Source organism: Solanum verrucosum, unplaced genomic scaffold (genome assembly GCF_900185275.1).
Source record: "Solanum verrucosum unplaced genomic scaffold, falcon-dt-bn FXZP01000284.1, whole genome shotgun sequence".
NCBI classification, from domain to species: Eukaryota; Viridiplantae; Streptophyta; class Magnoliopsida; order Solanales; family Solanaceae; genus Solanum; species Solanum verrucosum.
Window position 1 is genome coordinate 2,816,716 of NW_026019936.1, and position 20,476 is coordinate 2,837,191.

Consider the following 20,476-nt stretch of genomic DNA (forward strand, 5'->3'; position numbering starts at 1 on the left):
TGCATTGTTTGTCCTAGAATGTGATTTGTTTATAATCTCTTTGCTTGCAGAGCTGTCGACATATATCCACTCTGAGGAAATTCTGCTGGAAAACAAATGTCTGAAATAGAGAGGAGATTTCTTGGTACTTTTTTGTTTTGGGCAACTCAAAAAGGAAGGATTAAGGAGGGGAGATTGCGCGGACATGGAATGAAAGTCGGTGACACTGTCTCGGGACCAAGGGCAGACTTATCTTCTGCTGAAGTCAAAGAAGGTTATGAGTTTCTCCTTTCATTGGTTCCAGGGAGGTGGCCTTTATCAAATTTATGCAGCCCATTGTTTCAGAAATTCATTGAGTACATCCTTCAGAATGTGAAGGATCTTCTCATCAACAAGAAAGATTTCGATAGGTTTGTTCTTCTGAAGAAAGAGTTTCAAGTCCTTGAAGAAAGTCTAAAATATCTAAAAACCTTCCTCAATTTCATAAAAGATGCAAGCATGGAGCTAGAGAAATCCAACATTCTTTTTAATCATATAGAGGGCATCACAGTGAATGCTGCATACATATGTTACCTTTGCTATGGGGAAGAAATGGATGGAGATTCACCATCTAAGTTGACACTTCAAATCTCTCATGTTTTGAAAGATATCAAGCCCATTAAGCCACACGTTGCAGAAATCTATACTGGAGCTCTAAGAGGTTCAGTTAAATTGCAAATCCAATACAGCCGGGATGTGATAGAATTTGTTGAAGGTTTTGTTCATTTCATCTTCAAGGATTTGTTGAAGTTATCAGACGGTGAGGCATGTTCTTTGATGCTTCCTCTTAAAAAGGATCAAATCAAAAGCCTTGCCGAAGCATCAAAGCAATTGGTAACTTTGCTCATTTGTCCACCAGAAGATTTATATGTTATCCAGGAAAAAATGAGTGACAAACTTACTTGCATTGAAGGTCTGATTGCTGAGGTAGTATCTGCTGCTTTCTCTTTCTCCGTTGACAAAGCAGCAGAAGTTAACTCGGTATTCAGTGACTTGTTAAAAAAGATTGAACATGTCATGGAAGATCTAAAAGATGTGATTCTGAAAGATGTAGTGTCATCAAAATGTAATTTTCCTAGGACAAATGGATTGGGGTTTATCGATTATCTCTTACGCTATCTGAAAGAGCTGCTGCAAGACGGAAAGTGTGATTCTGTTGTCAAGCATCTTATTGAAGAAGCTCAGGAAGAGTTATATCTCTTAAGATACTTCTTGAAGGAAGTTGAGAAGAAAAAACATGAGTTTGAGGAGGTGAAGAAACATGATCTATGGACAGAAGTCATATCTCTAGCATACCAGGCAGAATGCATAATTGATTGCCTGGTTACCGGAGATTATCCTGTTTGGTATCTACATTTGTTATGTAAGATCACAACAGAAACTAAGGTTGTAAGGGATCATTTGAAAGAGTTCCATGCTACGATTATGCGAGAAGCTGAAGTCCCTATTGAAGGACAAGGACCAAATCCTGTCAGACAAGTAGTTGAGACTACACAACTTGATGAGGTAATGGTGGGTTTTAAGGACGAGATTGACTTGCTAATCGACCGGCTCACTAGAGGACCAAAGGACTTGGATATTGTGTCTATTGTAGGGATGCCTGGTCTTGGAAAAATTACACTAGCAAAGAAAGCTTTTCATGATGAGAAAATGCGGCATCATTTCGATGTCAAAGCTAAGTGTTGTGTTTCCCAAGCTTATGACAGGAGAAAGTTGCTGCTTGAAATTTTGAATCAAGTTAAAAGTTCCAATCAACAGAATGAGTCAAATCCAGCAGATGCTTTGCAGAAATTCTTAAAAAGGAAGAGGTACCTTCTCTACATTGATGACATTTGGAGTGTTGACACATGGGATGACTTGAGAGGATGCTTCCCGGATGATAATAACGGAAGCAGGATTTTATTAACTAGCAGACTCAGCAATGTGGCTTCAGAAATTAACCCTGATAGAGCACCTCTTCACCTTCGTTTCCTTGACGAAAATGAAAGTTGGGAACTAATGAGAATCAAGCTGTTCAAGGAACAAACTTGCCCACCAGACCTATCAAAAGTAGGAGCAAACATCGCGAGTAAGTGTAAAGGACTACCTCTCCTTGTGATTTTGGTTGCTGGAGTTTTGTCTGGGATAAGCAAAAATGAGGAAAGTTGGAGAAGAATCGCAGAAAGTATAAAGTTAGATACTGTTACTAGTGCAAAAGAGTGCATGGAGGTTATAGAACTGAGCTACAAGCACTTGCCTGATCATCTCAAACCCTGCCTTCTATATTTTGCATCATTTCAGGAGGATGAAGAAATTCCACTCTCAAACTTGGAGTGGTTATGGACTATTGAGGGATTGGTGCCAAACATAGAGGTAGAAAGTATACACCTTGCTGTAGAAAGTTTACTGAATGATCTCATTGGTAGAAGCTTGATAATGGTGAGCAAGAGAAAGTCCACTGGAGGAGTCAGAACATGCCACATTCATGATATGTTACATGATTTTTGCGTGACAAAGTCTAAGGAAGAGAAGTTTATGCAACTAACAAGCACCGGGAAGACTGATTTGTCTAGTTCCTTTTATGAGCACCGGAGACTTTGCATTCATCATAGCCTTTATTGGGCAGGGAAGATTGGAAACCTGCAAGTTCGATCTGCATTCTTCAGACCCCCGAAATCTGGCTGCCAGGAATTTCTTGATCATGAGAACTTTAAGCTATTAAGAGTACTACAAATGGAATGTCCTATGTCGGACAGTTCATTCCAGAGATCAAAAGAGCTGATCCATTTGAAGTACTTAGGAATCAAAGGCTATATGGTATCTATGCCATTATGGATATCGAACCTTTCAAACCTAGAGGTATTGCTTGTAATAACAGTAGGCAGTGGCACAATTTTACCGATGACCATCTGGAATATGCCAAGGCTAAAGCATGTACATGTTGAACCTGTTGCATCTTTTGATGGACGCATTCCTCAGACATCGACAAACATATGTTGCATCGAGACCTTGGCCACAGTGTCTCTCACTAATGAGCTAGTAGACTACATGGTCAAGAAGGCAAGCAGACTGCGAAAGCTCAAATGCCACTGTAAAGAGCCTCTCAAACTCAAATTAGATGCTCTTCAACTTGAAACACTCTGTGTAAACGGTAAGATTTTGAATTTCACCTTGCCCGCGACACTAACAAAGCTAACTCTATCAGATGTTTTGTTGCCACAAAGTGAACTGTCTAATATCGGAAGATTACCAAATTTAGTGGTTCTCAAGTTGGAACATAGAGCATTTCAACAGGAAAAATGGGACATTGAAGATGAAGAGTTTCTGACCCTCAAGGTTCTTAAATTGAGATCCCTTAAAATAACAACATGGAATGCCTCAGATGAGTCCTTACCCAATCTCGAACACCTTCTTGTAGAAAACTGCTTTAATCTTCAAGAAATTCCTTCTATGGTTGGAGATATTCTTACTCTAAAGATGGTTGAAGTGAAACGATGTGGCGAGTCTCTTGAAAAATCAGTCAAGGACATTCAAGAAGTGCAAGAAGGAAATGTAAATGCAGAGCTCAAAGTCCTTATTTACCCCTTGCATATAAAAAGCTGCAACACTGGTACTTTAACAGGTAACTGACTCAAGATTAATTGCATCATCTTTTGAGCTTGTACACTTTTACCTGTTAAATCTTTCGTAAAATATATTTGAGAAGTGTTTCTTTGCTGTGCAGAAATAGAAGATTGCGATTGAAAGAGGGAATCTAATGGACCAGTTTTTCTCTTAAGCTGTTTCCTTTATTCATTATGCATAATAATCATATCCAGCTAGATGGATAATTTTCTTGTTTTTGAGTTTTGTGTGTACTTCAAAATAATTTCTTTCATGAATCCATTGCATTGACATATGAACTTTATATGATATTCTGTATGCTTTCACATTAACACTTTGTTTGGATGGTTGTTACACATTGTATTGTATTGTTAAATTAAATACAATACTTGTGCTGATTGTTACTTAAATTTTATTGTATTGTATCATTTAGATCCATAGTTACCACGAAATGTCTCATTTCATGTAACGACCGATTTGGTGTGATCGGGTAGTAGTTTGTTTTTGGGTTGTTTGGAGGTACTAGTGGTCACTGGTCCGGTGATGATGATTTCAGTTTTATGAATTATTGATTCGGTATTTGGTTTCCGAATTATGTCAATCTCTAAAGTAAATTAATTTAAATAATATTGAAATGTTTGAATATTAAAAATTTATTTCTACTGTAGACCCCTTATTGAAATTTTGTTTCAGAGAATCTAAAGATTTGAGCCCTTAGGTTCTGATACCACGAAAACAAGAGAAGTTATATAGAATTTCTTATCTACCCCCCTCACTCTTATTTATATGCCACAATTTTAGATTTCACGTTTAGGTGAATTGACTGGTGTACCCTTATTTAGTGATCTCTTGAAGTCAAGTTTCAATAAATGAATATAAATTAATTTAGTTTGATTAATTAAATTGATCAATGAAATATGATTTAATTATTTAGTTTTCCTATTTTGGTCATATTCATACTTTCAAGGCTAATAACTTTTAAAGGTAAAAATAAAAAGAATCGTTTTATTTATGTATTGGTTTTGTGAAATGTAAAATATTAAAGATTATCTATCCTTAGAAAAGGACGACATATAAATAGAAACGGAGGGAGTATTACTCAAAGAATACAAAGATATAAATACATGAGAATAGTCAAATTATGGTAATTAAATATTCAAATTCCCACAAATCAACTATAGTATCATCTATACATTATTCTGTAACAAAACTTAATTAAAGATACAATATACGGTTTATAAGTCACATTCGTCGAACATTAGTAATATTTTTCTGGAGTTTTTCCTCAAGAAGTTTGACAATTGAGGAAGGTAAAGAGGAAGGGGGAGAGCTTTCATTGGTATTAGTGTCAAGCACATAAAATATTTTGTTATGAGAATGTATCACATGAAGTATTCCAGGAAATAAAATGGCTTTTAGTTCCATTTCTTGCTGAGGCAATATCAATGACCATGCTGATGTCAAAGTGTCTGGTGGTAGTTCTTTAAGAAGATTCCTCAACAGATTAATCATACACTTTGTTGTTTCTTCTGTAGCAAGATGTTTTCCACCACATAGAATCTTAAAAAGCGAAATCGAAAAAAAATGTCTTCAGTTAATAGTTTGATTCAAAAATATGTCGTGAAACAACTGAACTCGGACATGCATCTATAGATTCTGATATGGAACTAACCTCTGCAAAAACTGACATAATTTTTGGTAGGTGTTCATAATTGGAACCCAAAAGTTCCCTATCTGACCTGCAATTGAGAAAATTTGATAAATCATTAAGGGGTCGTTTGGTTTGGAATAAGTTATCGTGACATCAACTATTTCGGGATCAAATAACTTATCACATCACTAAGGTATAAATGGTGGGATAAATAATCTTATGATTACATAATACTTCCAACTAAACGTGGGATAAAATAACCCTGCATTTTATGAAGATATAACATATTAGAGTTTGCAAACAAATCCAATACCTTTCAACCATGGAACATAGTTGACCATGAACATATTTGGCTTCAGCAAGGTCACCTTTTATAGGCAGGCAATTCAACCAAATGGGAATGACCTACACAAGGATTCAGAATCAGAAATTATAACAAGACTTAAACATTAGGGATTCTGAGAAGGACAAACCTGGGCTGATTCGATAAGTTCTCGATGAAACTGACATATTTTACCAAGTGTAGAAACAGCATTATCATATGCAAGTTGATTCTCAGGTTCACGAGCACGTAAATGCATTATCACTACATTGATCCGTGAAATAGCCTCTAAACATAAACGCGTAAGTTAAACGAATACACTTACTTGATTAGAAGTATCACATTCAACAATATTCATACCTCTAACATAAGGTTTGAAAACAGAACCATCATATTCTGCATAAAGCCCAAGTCCATATAGAGCATTCTGAACATAAAGTCATTGTGAGCAACCAACTTGAGTAACAGGAATGTAAACAATCACTATGATCCAAACCTGTCTAACTGATGGATTTTCATCGTTGCTTGCTTTCAGAAGCAGAGGTAGAAATACATAAGAAGTAAGTAATTTATCAGAGGTAGAAGTAAGCATTCTGAACATCAGAGTACCTAAGTTGGCATAAGAAGTAAGTAATTTATCAAAATGGTGACACCAGAAACTCATACAGACAAATTAAACTCACGTTAGAGCTGCTTCAGAGCACTCCTTCAAAAGACCATCAAAGATACCAAGTGATGTAGATTTCTCTTGAATTGTCATTTCTTTGTCCTTAACAGAAGTCGGAAACAATAAGATATGGTAGATATGAATAATAGTAAATAAACTAACGTCATGTCAGAATAATGTCAATGAACTTACCCACATCGGAATCAGACATAATGATAACTCGTCAAAGTAAGGCAAGAAAACAACCTTGAATGTTTCGATCAGTCTACATAATATGAAACCAGCCTGTGTTCAAGAATAACAGCATAACCAAAGTGAAAATGCTTGAATATATAAAGACAACAGTGAATCACTGTTTTAATATAGAACATACAAGGAAAAATATTTGATCTTGTCGATGTTTTTCCCCTCTCAGCAATTCAGCTTCCTCAGCATCAAAATCTTCTGTTTTTTCTCTCTCTGTTAGTTTTCTTTGGCTATTTGAACTCTCTGTAATGATATGCTTTATCTCATCCACAATCGGATGAAGCTGATCTTCATTGAGAAGTGGTCCACATATCTGAAACAATTCCAAGAACTTCATACCTAGCTCATAGTGAAACTCCGAAAACTTTGGATCAAAACAAATAAGCAGTGTTTAAAGATCACGAACCTGAAGGCACACTTGTAATGTATTCAACATAAGTACATATATCTTTGTTTCAGGCTCCTGCATGATATAGAAATCAAAGTGTTACTTTCTCATTATCTGAATTGAAGAAGCTTAATGTTAAAAGTAAACCTCATGCAAAGCTTCCACCAAATTCAGTATTATATTGTCCGAAAACTGCTTGAAATCCGAATGGCTTTCACCTGGAGCAATCCCTTTCTCATCAGCCAGTTTAGCAGATTGCAAAAGGTGCTGCATCGCTATAAACATTACAAATTAAAAAGTCTTGGCGGTGATCAGATAGTTATAAAAGACGGAGAAATTAACTATGTGAAATCCTGAGAAATCTCACCTTGAACTGTATAGATCCTGACCTCATTGAAATGGAATTTCAAAAGTGGAAATAAAATTGAAGCAGTCTGTATCATTTATCAAGCATTAGGCCATTGAAACCACTTGTTAAATTTTCAGCTCGCAATCAAAAGCACGGGTAGAAAAAAAGAAAAAGAGAGAAGTCCAAGTGTGACAACCTGGAAAATCCATGGGTAGAAGTCTTCCTTCAATTTGTAAGCAACCATGACTAGGATTTCACATGCTAAAGCTTTCTTCTTTAGGGAACTTTTTTTTATACATATCGTTGAATCGCCAACCTTGACTCTGTGTTTACTACAAGATGTGATAATGTACATAAAAAGGCGATCACTCAGAGCAATGATCTGACAAAAAGGCCAAACGTCATGACAAAAAAGGCGTACCTATTATCATCTGAATAAGTATGGTCTGAATCTGGAGATAATATGATTTTATCAGGTTCAAGTTGAGCACATTGAAACAAAAGGGGCATGACAACGCTGGTGCAAGGAAGAAAACCTTTCCCTATGCCCTCACAAAATCCACTAATAGCCTGCAATGAGATCAAGAAATATAGAGAGACCAATCTTGAAAGAATTTCTGACTGATTAGCATGTGGAAATTCTTTTTAATTTGGGTGGCGGAGAGATTTGAGACCTCTGTCTGCTCTGATATCATGTTGAATTGTGTGACCATCTCATCTAAAAGCTTAAGCTATTAGAGAGAACACATTTTTATTAGTTAACGATATTCTCAACAACACATACCTGTAGCTTGAAGATAGTATTTGCATCCTCATCATCCTCTTGTGATCCTTGTAATGATATAACTGCTTCCAAAATCTTATTGTGACATTATGACAACAACAGAAAAATAGAAAACAAATAAACAATAAGCTCTAAGTTGAGTGAGATGTATAGAATCCATTTGGTATAACTAGTGGAAGACCTGTTTTGGAAGTACCGAAGTTCCAGGTTTGTACGATGCCATGATCATCTCTAGATCTTTGCTTGGAAAATTTGCTTGTACCAAGGTAGCTTTCAAAAGTGGATTAATCAATTCGTAGGTGTTCCCAAAGCATTCCTGTTGAAGTAATGTTAATATACATATAGCCAGCATAAAAGTTGAAGCAGAATTACTAGGTAATACCTTAAAATGCTTAGCCAAAAGTTTGAGTACAGTTGACGCTGATTCTTGGACCTTTCATGTCAAAAACAAATATAAATCAGGCAAAGGCAAGATCTCAAGGGCATTCTTGTTTACTTCTTAAACGTGGAGGGTGCTTACCATTTGAGCAACTCTCTCACTCGTCTATTTGCTACTACTACTAAACACCTCATAATGCAGCTCAAGCACTGGACAATTTATGTGATGCACTTTCCTTTTAAAACTTGTCATTTTATAGTCACACAATATCTATTTAAGTTTCAAAAGCTTTTCTTTCTTCCCATCAATAGAGCATTGCATAAATTATGGTTGTTTCCCTTTATGTATTTGTAATATTTTTTTTTGGAAAATGAAATGTATTTGTAATATTGTATGTTCATTGTTCAGGAAAATATCTGGTTTCTCTTACACTTGGTTCTACAATACGTACCATCGCAACAGTATGTGACGACAGTTGAAGTAGTTTATTGTGTATTTCGTGTATGTAAAGTGTCAAATATTCAGGCGTGCCAACGCGAAGGAAGCCCCAGACCGCGAGTATGACCTTGAGCTATGAAAATATGAAGATGGTGAAGTTAGAGCAGGGATTAAATCTAATAAAATTAAAAGGTAAGCCCATCGAAAAGGTTCAGTAAGAAAATTTTGGTCATAGGACATACAGACCTGCACTTTTACACTGTCATCATCCATAGCTTTAGTTAATGCTGGCACTACTTGGTGATGACATTGTTCTTGAAAATGGGGACGCATGAAACGCAAAAACTCGTGAATTGCTTACAAGGAGGCGAATCTGACTCCAGGATGAGGATGTCCCATACAATCCAGAACCATTGTCACCACTAGATTCATATTCTTAATCATCACCTATTATAATGAAAGAAGAGATGAGAGCAAGCTAAGTACTTAATGTACAGAATAACAGAAGAAAAGTATAATAATCGAGATGACCTTCTACTATCCCAAGATCGTTAACTAATCATTTTAAATGCAATTCTTAGTAGTGTATCAATAAATACACACCTCAGAGCAGCCTTTAACAATCTGAGCAAGTGCATTGAGTGCTGCGCATGGCTTCTGCCACGAGTCGTCAGCCAAGTGAGCACGGAGCTGCTCAAAGGCAATAGGACCAACAGTCTTACCACCCAGCGCATTGGACAACCACCATAAACACATCTTGAGAAAAACTAAATCATCTTTGTTATCCCATTTATCATAAGGATCAGGCAAGAGAGGGTCATAAACCTCATCCTCTAACAAATTCAATAAAATTCCAAATTATTTTTCAGTAAACAATGGATACTTCTTGATCATGCCAGGGGTCTTCTCCTTGGCCTCAACCAATATCATCACGAATTCAACCGCCAAATGTCTCGTTTTCTTTTCATAACTCTCGCATTCGACTATATCAAACATGGAACCCACCACAACCACAAGCTGCATCCTGAAGAAGCTAGGCTCATTCTTGGCCAACTTGATTAAAATCTTGAACTCAGACTGAGCTGATGCCTCACATTTTTCTTCCAATGCCTCATTCAGCATGTCCATCATCGCAGCCAACAGATCCTGAAACCTCTCCCTATCTTTTGAACTCCCCACCCGTTGAATGAAGTTAATCATCGCCGTCAGGGCAGTGATCTTCACTTCTAGATTAACCAGGGAATCATTCAATGTGTTTAGGAACATAGGGTGTAATATATCAATGTAATCGACTAATACTTCACCGTCAATGTGTTGGATTAATTCAACAAACAAGTTTAAATTCTCTGTTAAATGGGAATTAGTACTGAAACATCTATACAAGATTGGTAATAATTCAGGCCAGTTGTTGTCAGGATGAAGTGCAGCAGCTAGCTGATCAGAGCCAAGAGACTTGGCTAGCTTAAGAGCTAATGAGTTAGGATCCTTCTGCTTCATCATTGACTTAGATTCCGACCTTTTCTCGACGAGATGAGAACTAACAACTGTAAATGGCTGTGAATCAGGCCCCAGAATTTCATCCATAATGCTAGTTCCGATAACAGATGATCACTAACACTCTATTTTTTTCCTCGCAGACTATTTTCTTATACAGTCAATGGTATACCTCATTCTGCTTTCTAATACGAACAATATCATGAGTGAAATCAATGACAAGAATAATATCTAACTTGCAAATGTCTTATTTGAATTTTCTTCGCCAATTAAATAATATTTGACAAAGTGGTGAAATTGGTAGCAGCAAATGAGGACTTTCTTATGTAATTCATGAGATATTTCAATGATCTAATTAATATGATACTGACTCTTGACCTACTTTTCTTTTTAGTAGGTTCAGACTTTCAATTACTTCCTCCGTTTTAATTTGTTTGACCTACTTTTCTTTTTAGTCTGTTTCAAAAAGAACGACCCTTTCTTTTTTTAGCGACTCTTTAACTTCAACTTTCCACACGACATGTTTAAGACCACAAGATTCAAAAGTCTTTTTCACTTTCTACAACTTCACGTCAAAATCAAAATAGGCCAAACAAATTGAAACAGAGGGAAAAAAAATCATTTCTTATCCATTACCAGTGGCCAGAATGAAACAATCAAACTGCATCATTTTATAGTCTTCATTTACCTGTAACTTTTAGTTTCATTATACTTTATATTAAGTAATCTCAAAAGTCTTCCATGATTAACACACATATAAAAGCAAGTCCACTTTAGTTGTTTTTGGTTAAAATTATGGAACAAATTGATGAACCTTAGATCACTGCTTTCTGCTCTGCCAAAGTTGTTAAAAAGGTATGTGATAAGACTTTTATAACAAACTTAATTTGTATTAATTCTTGCATCTTTTGCTACATAATTTTGAATGCAGACATAATGCAATCAGCTATTGTTATATATCAAAGAATGAAGTTTAAGAGTATAGCTTGTATTTGTATATTATCCAAAGAATACACTGATTTAAGTACACGTAAAGAAAAGGCTAACTAACGTAACTAGATATCTGAATCCCTAGAAATCATCTAGAATATTATATACAAGAAAACATATAGCTTTATCATGCCCAGCTTGTTACAAAGATGATCAACTCGAGTTCCATTCAATATTTTTGTGAACAGAATCAGCTAGTTGCTCTCCTCTCTTCACGTAGCCAGTGGAAATCATGTTTTCCTGAATCTTCTCACGAATAAAATAACAATCACCTGAATATGTTTAGTTTTTTCATGATACACCGGATTTGACGCAATATGAATAGCAGTTAGATTATGACACCAGAGTTTTGCTGGTGTAGATTTGGAGTATGCATTGTTTGTCCTAGAATGTGATTTGTTTATAATCTCTTTGATTGCAGAGCTGTCGACATATATCCACTCTGAGGAAATTCTGCTGGAAAACAAATGTCTGAAATAGAGAGGAGATTTCTTGGTACTTTTTTGTTTTGGGCAACTCAAAAAGGAAGGATTAAGGAGGGGAGATTGCGCGGACATGGAATGAAAGTCGGTGACACTGTTTCGGGACTAAGGGCAGACTTATCTTCTGCTGAAGTCAAAGAAGGTTATGAGTTTCTCCTTTCATTGGTTCCAGGGAGGTGGCCTTTATCAAATTTATGCAGCCCATTGTTTCAGAAATTCATTGAGTACATCCTTCAGAATGTGAAGGATCTTCTCATCAACAAGAAAGATTTCGATAGGTTTGTTCTTCTGAAGAAAGAGTTTCAAGTCCTTGAAGAAAGTCTACAATATCTCAAAACCTTCCTCAATTTCATAAAAGATGCAAGCATGGAGCTAGAGAAATCAAAGATTCTTTTTAATCATATAGAGGGCATCACTGTGAATGCTGCATACATATGTTACCTTTGTTATGTGGAAGAAATGGATGGAGATTCAGCATCTGAGTTGACACTTCAAATCTCTCATGTTTTGAAACATATCAAGCCCATTAAGCCACACGTTGCAGAAATCTATACTGGAGCTCTAAGAGGTTCAATTAAATTGCAAATCCAATACAACCGGGATGTGATAGAATTTGTTGATGATTTTGTTCATTTCATCTTCAAGGATTTGTTGGAGTTATCAAACTGTGAGGCATGTTCTTCGATGCTTCCTCTTAAAAAAGATCAAATCAAAAGCCTTGCCGAAGCATCAAAGCAATTGGTAACTTTGCTCATTTATCCACCTGAAGATCTATGTGTCAATCAGGGGAAATTGAGTGACATTCTTACATGCATTGAAGGTCTTATTGCTGAGGTAGCATCTGCTGCTTTCTCTTTCTCCGTTGACAAAGCAGCAGAAGTTAACTCGGTATTCAGTGACTTGTTAAAAAAGATTGAACATGTCATGGAAGATCTAAAAGATGTGATTCTGAAAGATCTAGTGTCATCAAAATGTAATTTTCCTAGGACAAATGGATTGGGGTTTATCGATTATCTCTTACGCTATCTGAAAGAGCTGCTGCAAGACGGAAAGTGTGATTCTGTTGTCAAGCATCTTATTGAAGAAGCTCAGGAAGAGTTATATCTCTTAAGATACTTCTTGAAGGAAGTTGAGAAGAAAAAACATGAGTTTGAGGAGGTGAAGAAACATGATCTATGGACAGAAGTCATATCTCTAGCATACCAGGCAGAATGCATAATTGATTGCCTGGTTACCGGAGATTATCCTGTTTGGTATCTACATTTGTTATGTAAGATCACAACAGAAACTAAGGTTGTAAGGGATCATTTGAAAGAGTTCCATGCTACGATTACGCGAGAAGTTGAAGTCCCTATTGAAGAACAAGGACCAAATCCTGTCAGACAAGTAGTTGAGACTACACAACTTGATGAGGTAATGGTGGGTTTTAACGACGAGACTGACTTGCTAATCGAACAGCTCACTATAGGACCAAAGTACTTGGATGTTGTGTCTATCGTAGGGATGCCTGGTCTTGGAAAAACTACACTAGCAAAGAAAGTTTTTCATGATGAGAAAATGCGGCGTCATTTTGACGTCCAAGCTATGTGTTGTGTTTCCCAAACTTATGACAGAAGAAAGTTGCTGCTCGGAATTTTGAATCAAGTCAAATGTTCTAACCAACAGAATGAGAAAAATCCAGCAGATGCTTTGCGGAAATTTCTGTTAAGAAAGAAGTACCTTCTCTACATTGATGACATATGGAGTGTTGAGCAGATGCTTACCGGATAATGGAAACGGAAGCAGGATTTTATTAACCAGCCGAAACATTGATGTGGCTTCCAACATTACACGTGAAAGAGAACCTCTTGAACTTCGTTTTCTTGACGAAAATGAAAGTTGGGAACTAATGAAAATCAAGCTGTTTAAGGAACAAACTTGCCCACCAGACCTATCAAAAGTAGGAGCAAACATCGCGAGTAAGTGTAAAGGACTACCTCTTCTTGTGATTTTGGTTGCTGGAGTTTTGTCTGGGATAAGCGAAAATGAGGAAAGTTGGAGAAGAGTTGCAGAGAGTATAAAGTTAGATACTGTTACAAGTGCAAAAGAGTGCATGGAGGTTATAGAACTGAGCTACAAGCACTTGCCAGATCATCTCAAACCCTGCCTTCTATATTTTGCATCATTTCAGGAGGATGAAGAAATTCCACTCTCAAACTTGGAGTGGTTATGGACTATCGAGGGATTGCTGCCAAACATAGGGCTTGATGCAGAAAGTTTACTGAATGATCTCATCGGTAGAAGCTTGATAATGGTGAGCAAGAGAAAGTCTACTGGAGGAGTCAGAACATGCCACATTCATGATATGTTACATGATTTTTGCGTGACAAAGTCTAAGGAAGAGAAGTTTATGCAACTAACAAGCACCGGGAAGATTGATTTGTCTAGTTCCTTTTATGAGCACCGGAGGCTTTGCATTCATCATAGCCTTTATTGGGCAGGGAAGATTGGAAACCTGCAAGTTCGGTCTGCATTCTTCAGACCCCCGAAATCTGGCTGCCAGGAATTTCTTGATCTTGAGAACTTTAAACTATTAAGAGTACTACAAATGGAATGTCCTATGTCGGACAGTTCATTCCAGAGATCAAAAGAGCTGATCCATTTGAATTACTTAGGAATCAAAGGCTATATGGTATCTGTGAGAAATATATACGAAAAATATTATTGAATTGTGTATCTAAATAGTTACATTGAGACCCTATTTATAGACACTACATTGGAATCCTTTTCCAACTAGGATTCCTATTCTTATTCCTATTCCTATTCCTATTCCTATTTCTATTCTAAGTAGGAAATACTTATTTCTATTCTAACACTCCCCCTCAAGCTGGTGCATACAAATCATATGTACCTAGCTTGTTACAGATGTGATTAATACGAGGACATGTGAGGGACTTGGTGAAGATATCTGCAAGCTGATCATTTGACTTCACAAATTTCGTAACAATATCTCCCGAGAGTATCTTTTCTCTGACAAAGTGACAGTCAATCTCAATGTGCTTAGTCCTTTCATGAAACACTAGATTTGATGCGATATGAGGAGCCGCTTGATTATCACACACAAGTTCCATCTGATCAACTTTGCCAAATTTTAGTTCTCCCAGCAACTGTTTGATCCAAACTAGCTCACAAGTTGTTGTCGCCATTGCTCGATATTCTGATTCTGCACTAGATCGAGCAACCACATTCTGTTTCTTACTCTTCCACGACACCAAATTACCTCCTACTAAAACACAATATCCGGATGTTGAACGTCTGTCAGAGGGTGATCCTGCCCAATCAGCGTCTGTATATCCAATGATATGCTCATGGCCTTGATCCTCAAAGAGTAGTCCTTTACCGGGAGCTAACTTTATATATCGCAGAATATGAACAACTGCTTCTCAATGACTATCACAAGGGGAAGTCATAAACTGACTTACAACACTCACAGGAAAAGAGATGTCAGGTCTAGTCACTGTGAGATAATTCAACTTTCCAACAAGTCGTCTATACCTTTCAGGATTACTAAGTGGCTCCCCCTGTCCTGGAAAGAGTTTAACATTCGGATCCATAGGAGTGTCAACAGGTCTACATCCCATCATTCCTGTCTCCTCAAGAATGTCTAAGGCATACTTGCGTTGAGAAATAACAATACCTGATCTAGACTGAGCAACCTCAATACCTAGAAAATACTTCAATCTGCCAAGGTCTTTAGTTTGGAAGTGCTTAAAGAGATGTTGCTTCAAATCGGTGATACCATCTTGATCATTACCGGTGATAACAATATCATCAACGTAAACAACCAAATAGATACATCGACTGTTAAATTAGGTCTTAGGCCTAACTCACACCCCAAAAGCTAGCTCAAAGGGAGGAGGATTGCCCAAGCCTTATAAGGAGTCCACCTATCTCATGAACCACCGATGTGGGACTTTTGTCATTCTTTAACACCCCACCTCACGCCCAGTGCTTAGTATCTAGTGCGTGGGCAATTTTGATTTTGGGGGCCCCAACATCGGGTGAGACGGGTCCTGCTCTGATACCATGTGAGAAATATATACGAAAAATATTATTGAATTGTGTATCTAAATAGTTACATTGAGACCCTATTTATAGACACTACATTGGAATCCTTTTCCAACTAGGATTCCTATTCTTATTCCTATTCCTATTCCTATTCCTATTTCTATTCTAAGTAGGAAATACTTATTTCTATTCTAACAGTATCTATGCCATTATGGATATCGAACCTTTCAAACCTAGAGGTATTGCTTGTAATAACAGTAGGCAGTGGCACAATTTTACCGATGACCATCTGGAATATGCCAAGGCTAAAGCATGTACATGTTGAACCTGTTGCATCTTTTGATGGAACGCATTCCTCAGACATCGACAGACATAGAGACCTTGGCCACAGTGTCTCTCACTAATGAGCTAGTAGACTAAATGGTCAAGAAGGCAAGCAGACTGCGAAAACTCAAATGCCACTGTAAAGAGCCTCTCAAACTCAAATTAAATGCTCTTCAACTTGAAACACTCAGTGTAAACGGTAAGATTTTGAATTTCACCTTGCCCGCGACACTAACAAAGCTAACTCTATCAGATGTTTTGTTGCCACAAAGTGAACTGTCTAATATCGGAAGATTACCAAATTTAGTGGTTCTCAAGTTGGAACATAGAGCATTTCAACAGGAAAAATGGGACATTGAAGATGAAGAGTTTCTGACCCTCAAGGTTCTTAAATTGAGATCCCTTAAAATAACAACATGGAATGCCTCAGATGAGTCCTTACCCAATCTCGAACACCTTCTTGTAGAAAACTGCTTTAATCTTCAAGAAATTCCTTCTATGGTTGGAGATATTCTTACTCTAAAGATGGTTGAAGTGAAACGATGTGGCGAGTCTCTTGAAAAATCAGTCAAGGACATTCAAGAAGTGCAAGAAGGATATGGAAATGCAGAGCTCAAGGTCCTTATTTACCCCTTGCATATAAAAAACTGCAACACTGGTTTAACAGGTAACTGACTCAAGATTAATTGCATCATATTTTGAGCTTGTACACTTTTACCTGTTAAATCTTTCGTAAAATATATTTGAGAAGTGTTTCTTTGCTGTGCAGAAATAGAAGATTGCGATTGAAAGAGGGGATCTAATGGACCAGTTTTTCTCTTAAGTTGTTTCCTTTGTTAATTATGCATAATCATATCCAGCTAGATGGATAATTTTCTTGTTTTTGAGTTTTGTGTTCAAAAAAAAATTCAATGGATCCATTGCATTGACATATGAACTTTATTATATGATATTCTGTATGCTTTTACATTAACACCTTGTTTGGATGGTAGTTACCCATTATATTGTATAGTTAGTTTAAATACAATACTTGTTTGGATTGTTACTTAAATTTTATTGTATTGTATCGTTTAAATCCATTGTTAGGTAACGACAAAAATTTCAGTGTGATCGCATCATTACCTTAATATTTTCTTATCATTTTGTCTTTACTTATTATTTTATAATTCAATTTTAACCTTTACCCTACCTTTTCATAGTATCTCTACCCAAAACGTACTTTTCTTATTGATTTATCAATCAAATTGTTGATGTGTGATATTTATATAACGATGGGGAACGGTATAATCTATCCAAACATAGTATACATTAAAGTAATACAATATGGCACAATACAATATAATATATTACAATACAATACAATATGAAACAATACCCACCATTTTCACCTCATTGCTCTCCTCATCTCCACTCATCTCTGTCCACCACCAACTCCATGTCTTCTTCTGGATCTACAAATATACCCACCATTTTCACCATCAGCAAAACAGAAATCGGCAAAAAAAAGAAGGTAAAATTGTAAGAACAATAACAAAACAATTTCTTAGTTGATAACATGTTCTTGAAGCTCTAAAAGCTCTCCCGGTGCACGGCTACTAACGTGCGCTAGCCATGGGCAGGAAGCTAAAGAGCACAAACCTAGCTGAAGCAAGCACACTAGGAAGTACACAGAAGAACACGCAACCTGGTAATGGGGGACCGGCGCAGCTTAGGGCTTAAGAAGCAATCGAAACAGTGCAGGAACACCAGTTGAGGGATGAAAGTACGAAGGGAATGGGCACTCCAGCGAAGGAGAGAGTTCAACAATGGACAGAGGTTGTATCTGGAAGGAGCTCACGCATCTCATGGGCAGACAAAGTTAAGCAAGAGGTGAATTCCAATGCAATTGATCAAGGTAAGGGCACACCTATGAAGGGCAAATCAATTTGGGAGAACTTTGACATCTCAAAAATTGCTAATGCAGGGTTCAAATTGGAGTAAGTGAATCCTGAATGTTGTGACAACAAATTAATTGGTGAAATTGATTTGGGGGATATTAGCTCTAAGATAGAGTATTGGCAAAATGCTATTGTTTGCTATTTGTTGGGTGCACACCCACCATTTACAGTACTTAATAGATTTATCCAAAGAGTGTGGGGTAAATATGGAATCAACGAAGTGGCAATGATGAGGAATGGGATTGTCATGGTGAGGTTTAATAGTGAGGAAGGAAAATTGGAGGTGTTACAGGGAGGTATCTATCATTTTGATAACAAGCCGTTGATAGTTAAAGCTTGGACTCCAGAAATGGAGTTTTCTAAAGAGGAACTACTGACCATACCAATATGGATCAAACTGCCAGGATTAGATTTCAAATATTGGAGTGCAAGGGGTTTGAGTAAGATAGGTAGTCTAGTAGGTAAACCGTTGATGGTTGACAAACAGACTGAAAAGAAATTGGGATTAAGCTATGCTCGACTGTTGGTTGAGGTTAATGTGGGTAAGACACTACTTGAAGAGGTGTTGTTTAGAAATGAAAAGGGTGTGGTAATTACACAATCAGTGACATATGACTGGAGGCCATCTTTATGTGACCATTGTCATAAATATGGTCATGATAAAGATAATTGTAGGAAATTACATCCAACCCAACAGCATGTGGATGAAACGAAGGAAACCAAGGAGGAGGACAAGATGCAGACTAATGCGCGATTTGATAAGGGGAAGGAGAAAGTGCAGGAGATTCGAAAGTATGGTGGCAATACTAGGAGGTATCAGTAGGGAAGAAAAACGATCGAGACTCAGCATGTCAGTGCAACAAATGCTTTCAAACCTCTTACTATACGAGATGAGCCTGAGCAAGTTTCTAATGAGGGAAAGGATGGTAACATTGTCCAAACCCCTCTGGGGAATGGTTACTCTCCTTTGTTGGAATGTTCGAGGCCTAAATGGCCTCAATAAGCAGAGGGAAGTGATGTACCTCTGTAAACAGCTTGATGTTTGGGCTTCTCGAGACCAAGATTAAACATAAACGTATTAATAGGGTTGCAGTATCAATGTTTGGAATGACAAAGGAACTACAAATGGAGTGTTCTCTAAAATAGATTGGTCTTTTATAAATGGAGTATGGGTAGATGAAATGTTTGACTGTCGAACAACATTCATGAATGAAGGGGTAAGCGATCATAGTCCAATACATGTTAGAGGTGGGGGCAGAGTGGTAAGACAAAGAGCAGCATTTAAGTATTGCAATATGTGGAGCTCTCAAGATCAATTTAAGGGTATAGTTCAGAAGTGTGGCAAAGACAAGTCCCTAGGTGCCTGATGTATCAACTAATGCAGAAATTGAAGATGCTGAAAACTGAGATACGGAAGCTACATACTCAACATTTTGTAAATTTGTTGGATGAGGTTAATAAGCTTAGAGGGAAGTTGCAGGTGGCACAGGATCAGTTACAAGCAGACCCTCCAATAGGCTAAAACAACATGAGGAATTAGAAATTGGTAGGGAATTTAAAAGGATGAGCTACTTGGCAGAAATGATGTTGATTCAGAGAAGCAAAGCAACTTGGCTGAGACTAGGGGATGATAATACTCAATATTTCCATTCCATTCTCAAACAGAAAAGGCTTCAACAAACTATTACTCAGTTGCAAGATGAGAACATGCAGATGCAAACTCATCCTAAACAATGTTGTTATAATTGTCAGGTATTTCTCTCAACTATTAGGGGAAAAGGAGTTTGGACAACGACAAAAGGCTGAAGAGGTGTTCTTAAAGAACGGAAATCAGTTATTTGTGTATCAACAAGTGCAACTACTTGAACCGTTTACCAGGAAGGAGGTGAAAGAGGCAGTATTTAGCATCAAAATAACAAAAAGTGCATGACCTAATTGTTATAGTAGTGGGTTCTTTAGAGATGTCTGGGATATAATAGGGGAGGATGTTATTAATGTTGTGCTGGAGTTCATGAAAACTGGGAAGTTGTTAGGACCGGTTAATGCAACTGTAATAATCTTGATTCCTAAAGTCAAAAGACCTGATTCAGCTAGTCAGTATATATAGACCAATTTCCTGCTGCAATGTGATATACAAAGTGATTTCCAAGTTGTTATGTAGCAGACTGAAGAAGGTGTTGCCATATTTGGTAAACCAAACTCCAGCAGCGTTTGTAAAAGGGAGTTCTCTAGTACACAATGTCCTTATATGTCATGATCGATTGAGACACTACAAGCGGAAAACTACACCAATGTGTATGATGAAAATAGACTTAAGGAAAGCCTATGACATGGTGAGTTGGGAATTCATGAAGGAAATGCTACATGGTTATGGTTTC

General features: G+C 37.1%; 4 protein-coding genes and 2 long non-coding RNA genes across 6 annotated transcripts; 3 read left to right on the forward strand and 3 right to left on the reverse strand.

Moving 5' to 3' along the window:
• Positions 1 to 5,562: 5,562 nt before the first annotated feature.
• On the reverse strand, positions 5,563 to 6,003 carry LOC125837039 (uncharacterized). The gene is made up of 3 exons (XR_007443496.1): positions 5,934 to 6,003; positions 5,725 to 5,861; positions 5,563 to 5,656 (listed from the first exon to the last, which is right to left on the reverse strand). It is a non-coding gene; the product is annotated as an uncharacterized LOC125837039 (long non-coding RNA).
• A 2,216-nt stretch (positions 6,004 to 8,219) lies between these two features.
• On the reverse strand, positions 8,220 to 8,867 carry LOC125837044 (uncharacterized). The gene is made up of 3 exons (XR_007443497.1): positions 8,838 to 8,867; positions 8,390 to 8,440; positions 8,220 to 8,323 (listed from the first exon to the last, which is right to left on the reverse strand). It is a non-coding gene; the product is annotated as an uncharacterized LOC125837044 (long non-coding RNA).
• Positions 8,868 to 9,073: 206 nt separating this feature from the next.
• On the reverse strand, positions 9,074 to 10,119 carry LOC125837029 (importin subunit beta-3-like). The gene is made up of 2 exons (XM_049516167.1): positions 9,428 to 10,119; positions 9,074 to 9,271 (listed from the first exon to the last, which is right to left on the reverse strand). The coding sequence occupies exons 1-2, from the start codon at positions 9,578 to 9,580 to the stop codon at positions 9,182 to 9,184; spliced, it is 243 nt and encodes an 80-aa protein (XP_049372124.1). The 5' UTR covers positions 9,581 to 10,119; the 3' UTR covers positions 9,074 to 9,181.
• Positions 10,120 to 12,249: 2,130 nt separating this feature from the next.
• LOC125836002 (putative late blight resistance protein homolog R1B-17) lies at positions 12,250 to 16,257 on the forward strand. The gene is made up of 3 exons (XM_049515099.1): positions 12,250 to 13,493; positions 13,546 to 14,461; positions 16,198 to 16,257. Exons 1-3 carry the CDS (start codon positions 12,250 to 12,252, stop codon positions 16,255 to 16,257), a joined length of 2,220 nt encoding a protein of 739 aa, XP_049371056.1.
• LOC125837018 (putative late blight resistance protein homolog R1A-4) lies at positions 16,189 to 16,950 on the forward strand. The gene is made up of 2 exons (XM_049516158.1): positions 16,189 to 16,828; positions 16,931 to 16,950. The coding sequence occupies exons 1-2, from the start codon at positions 16,258 to 16,260 to the stop codon at positions 16,948 to 16,950; spliced, it is 591 nt and encodes a 196-aa protein (XP_049372115.1). The 5' UTR covers positions 16,189 to 16,257.
• Positions 16,951 to 17,934: 984 nt separating this feature from the next.
• On the forward strand, positions 17,935 to 20,355 carry LOC125836013 (uncharacterized). The gene is made up of 4 exons (XM_049515109.1): positions 17,935 to 18,055; positions 18,143 to 18,911; positions 19,851 to 19,995; positions 20,263 to 20,355. The coding sequence occupies exons 1-4, from the start codon at positions 17,935 to 17,937 to the stop codon at positions 20,353 to 20,355; spliced, it is 1,128 nt and encodes a 375-aa protein (XP_049371066.1).
• Positions 20,356 to 20,476: the final 121 nt, after the last annotated feature.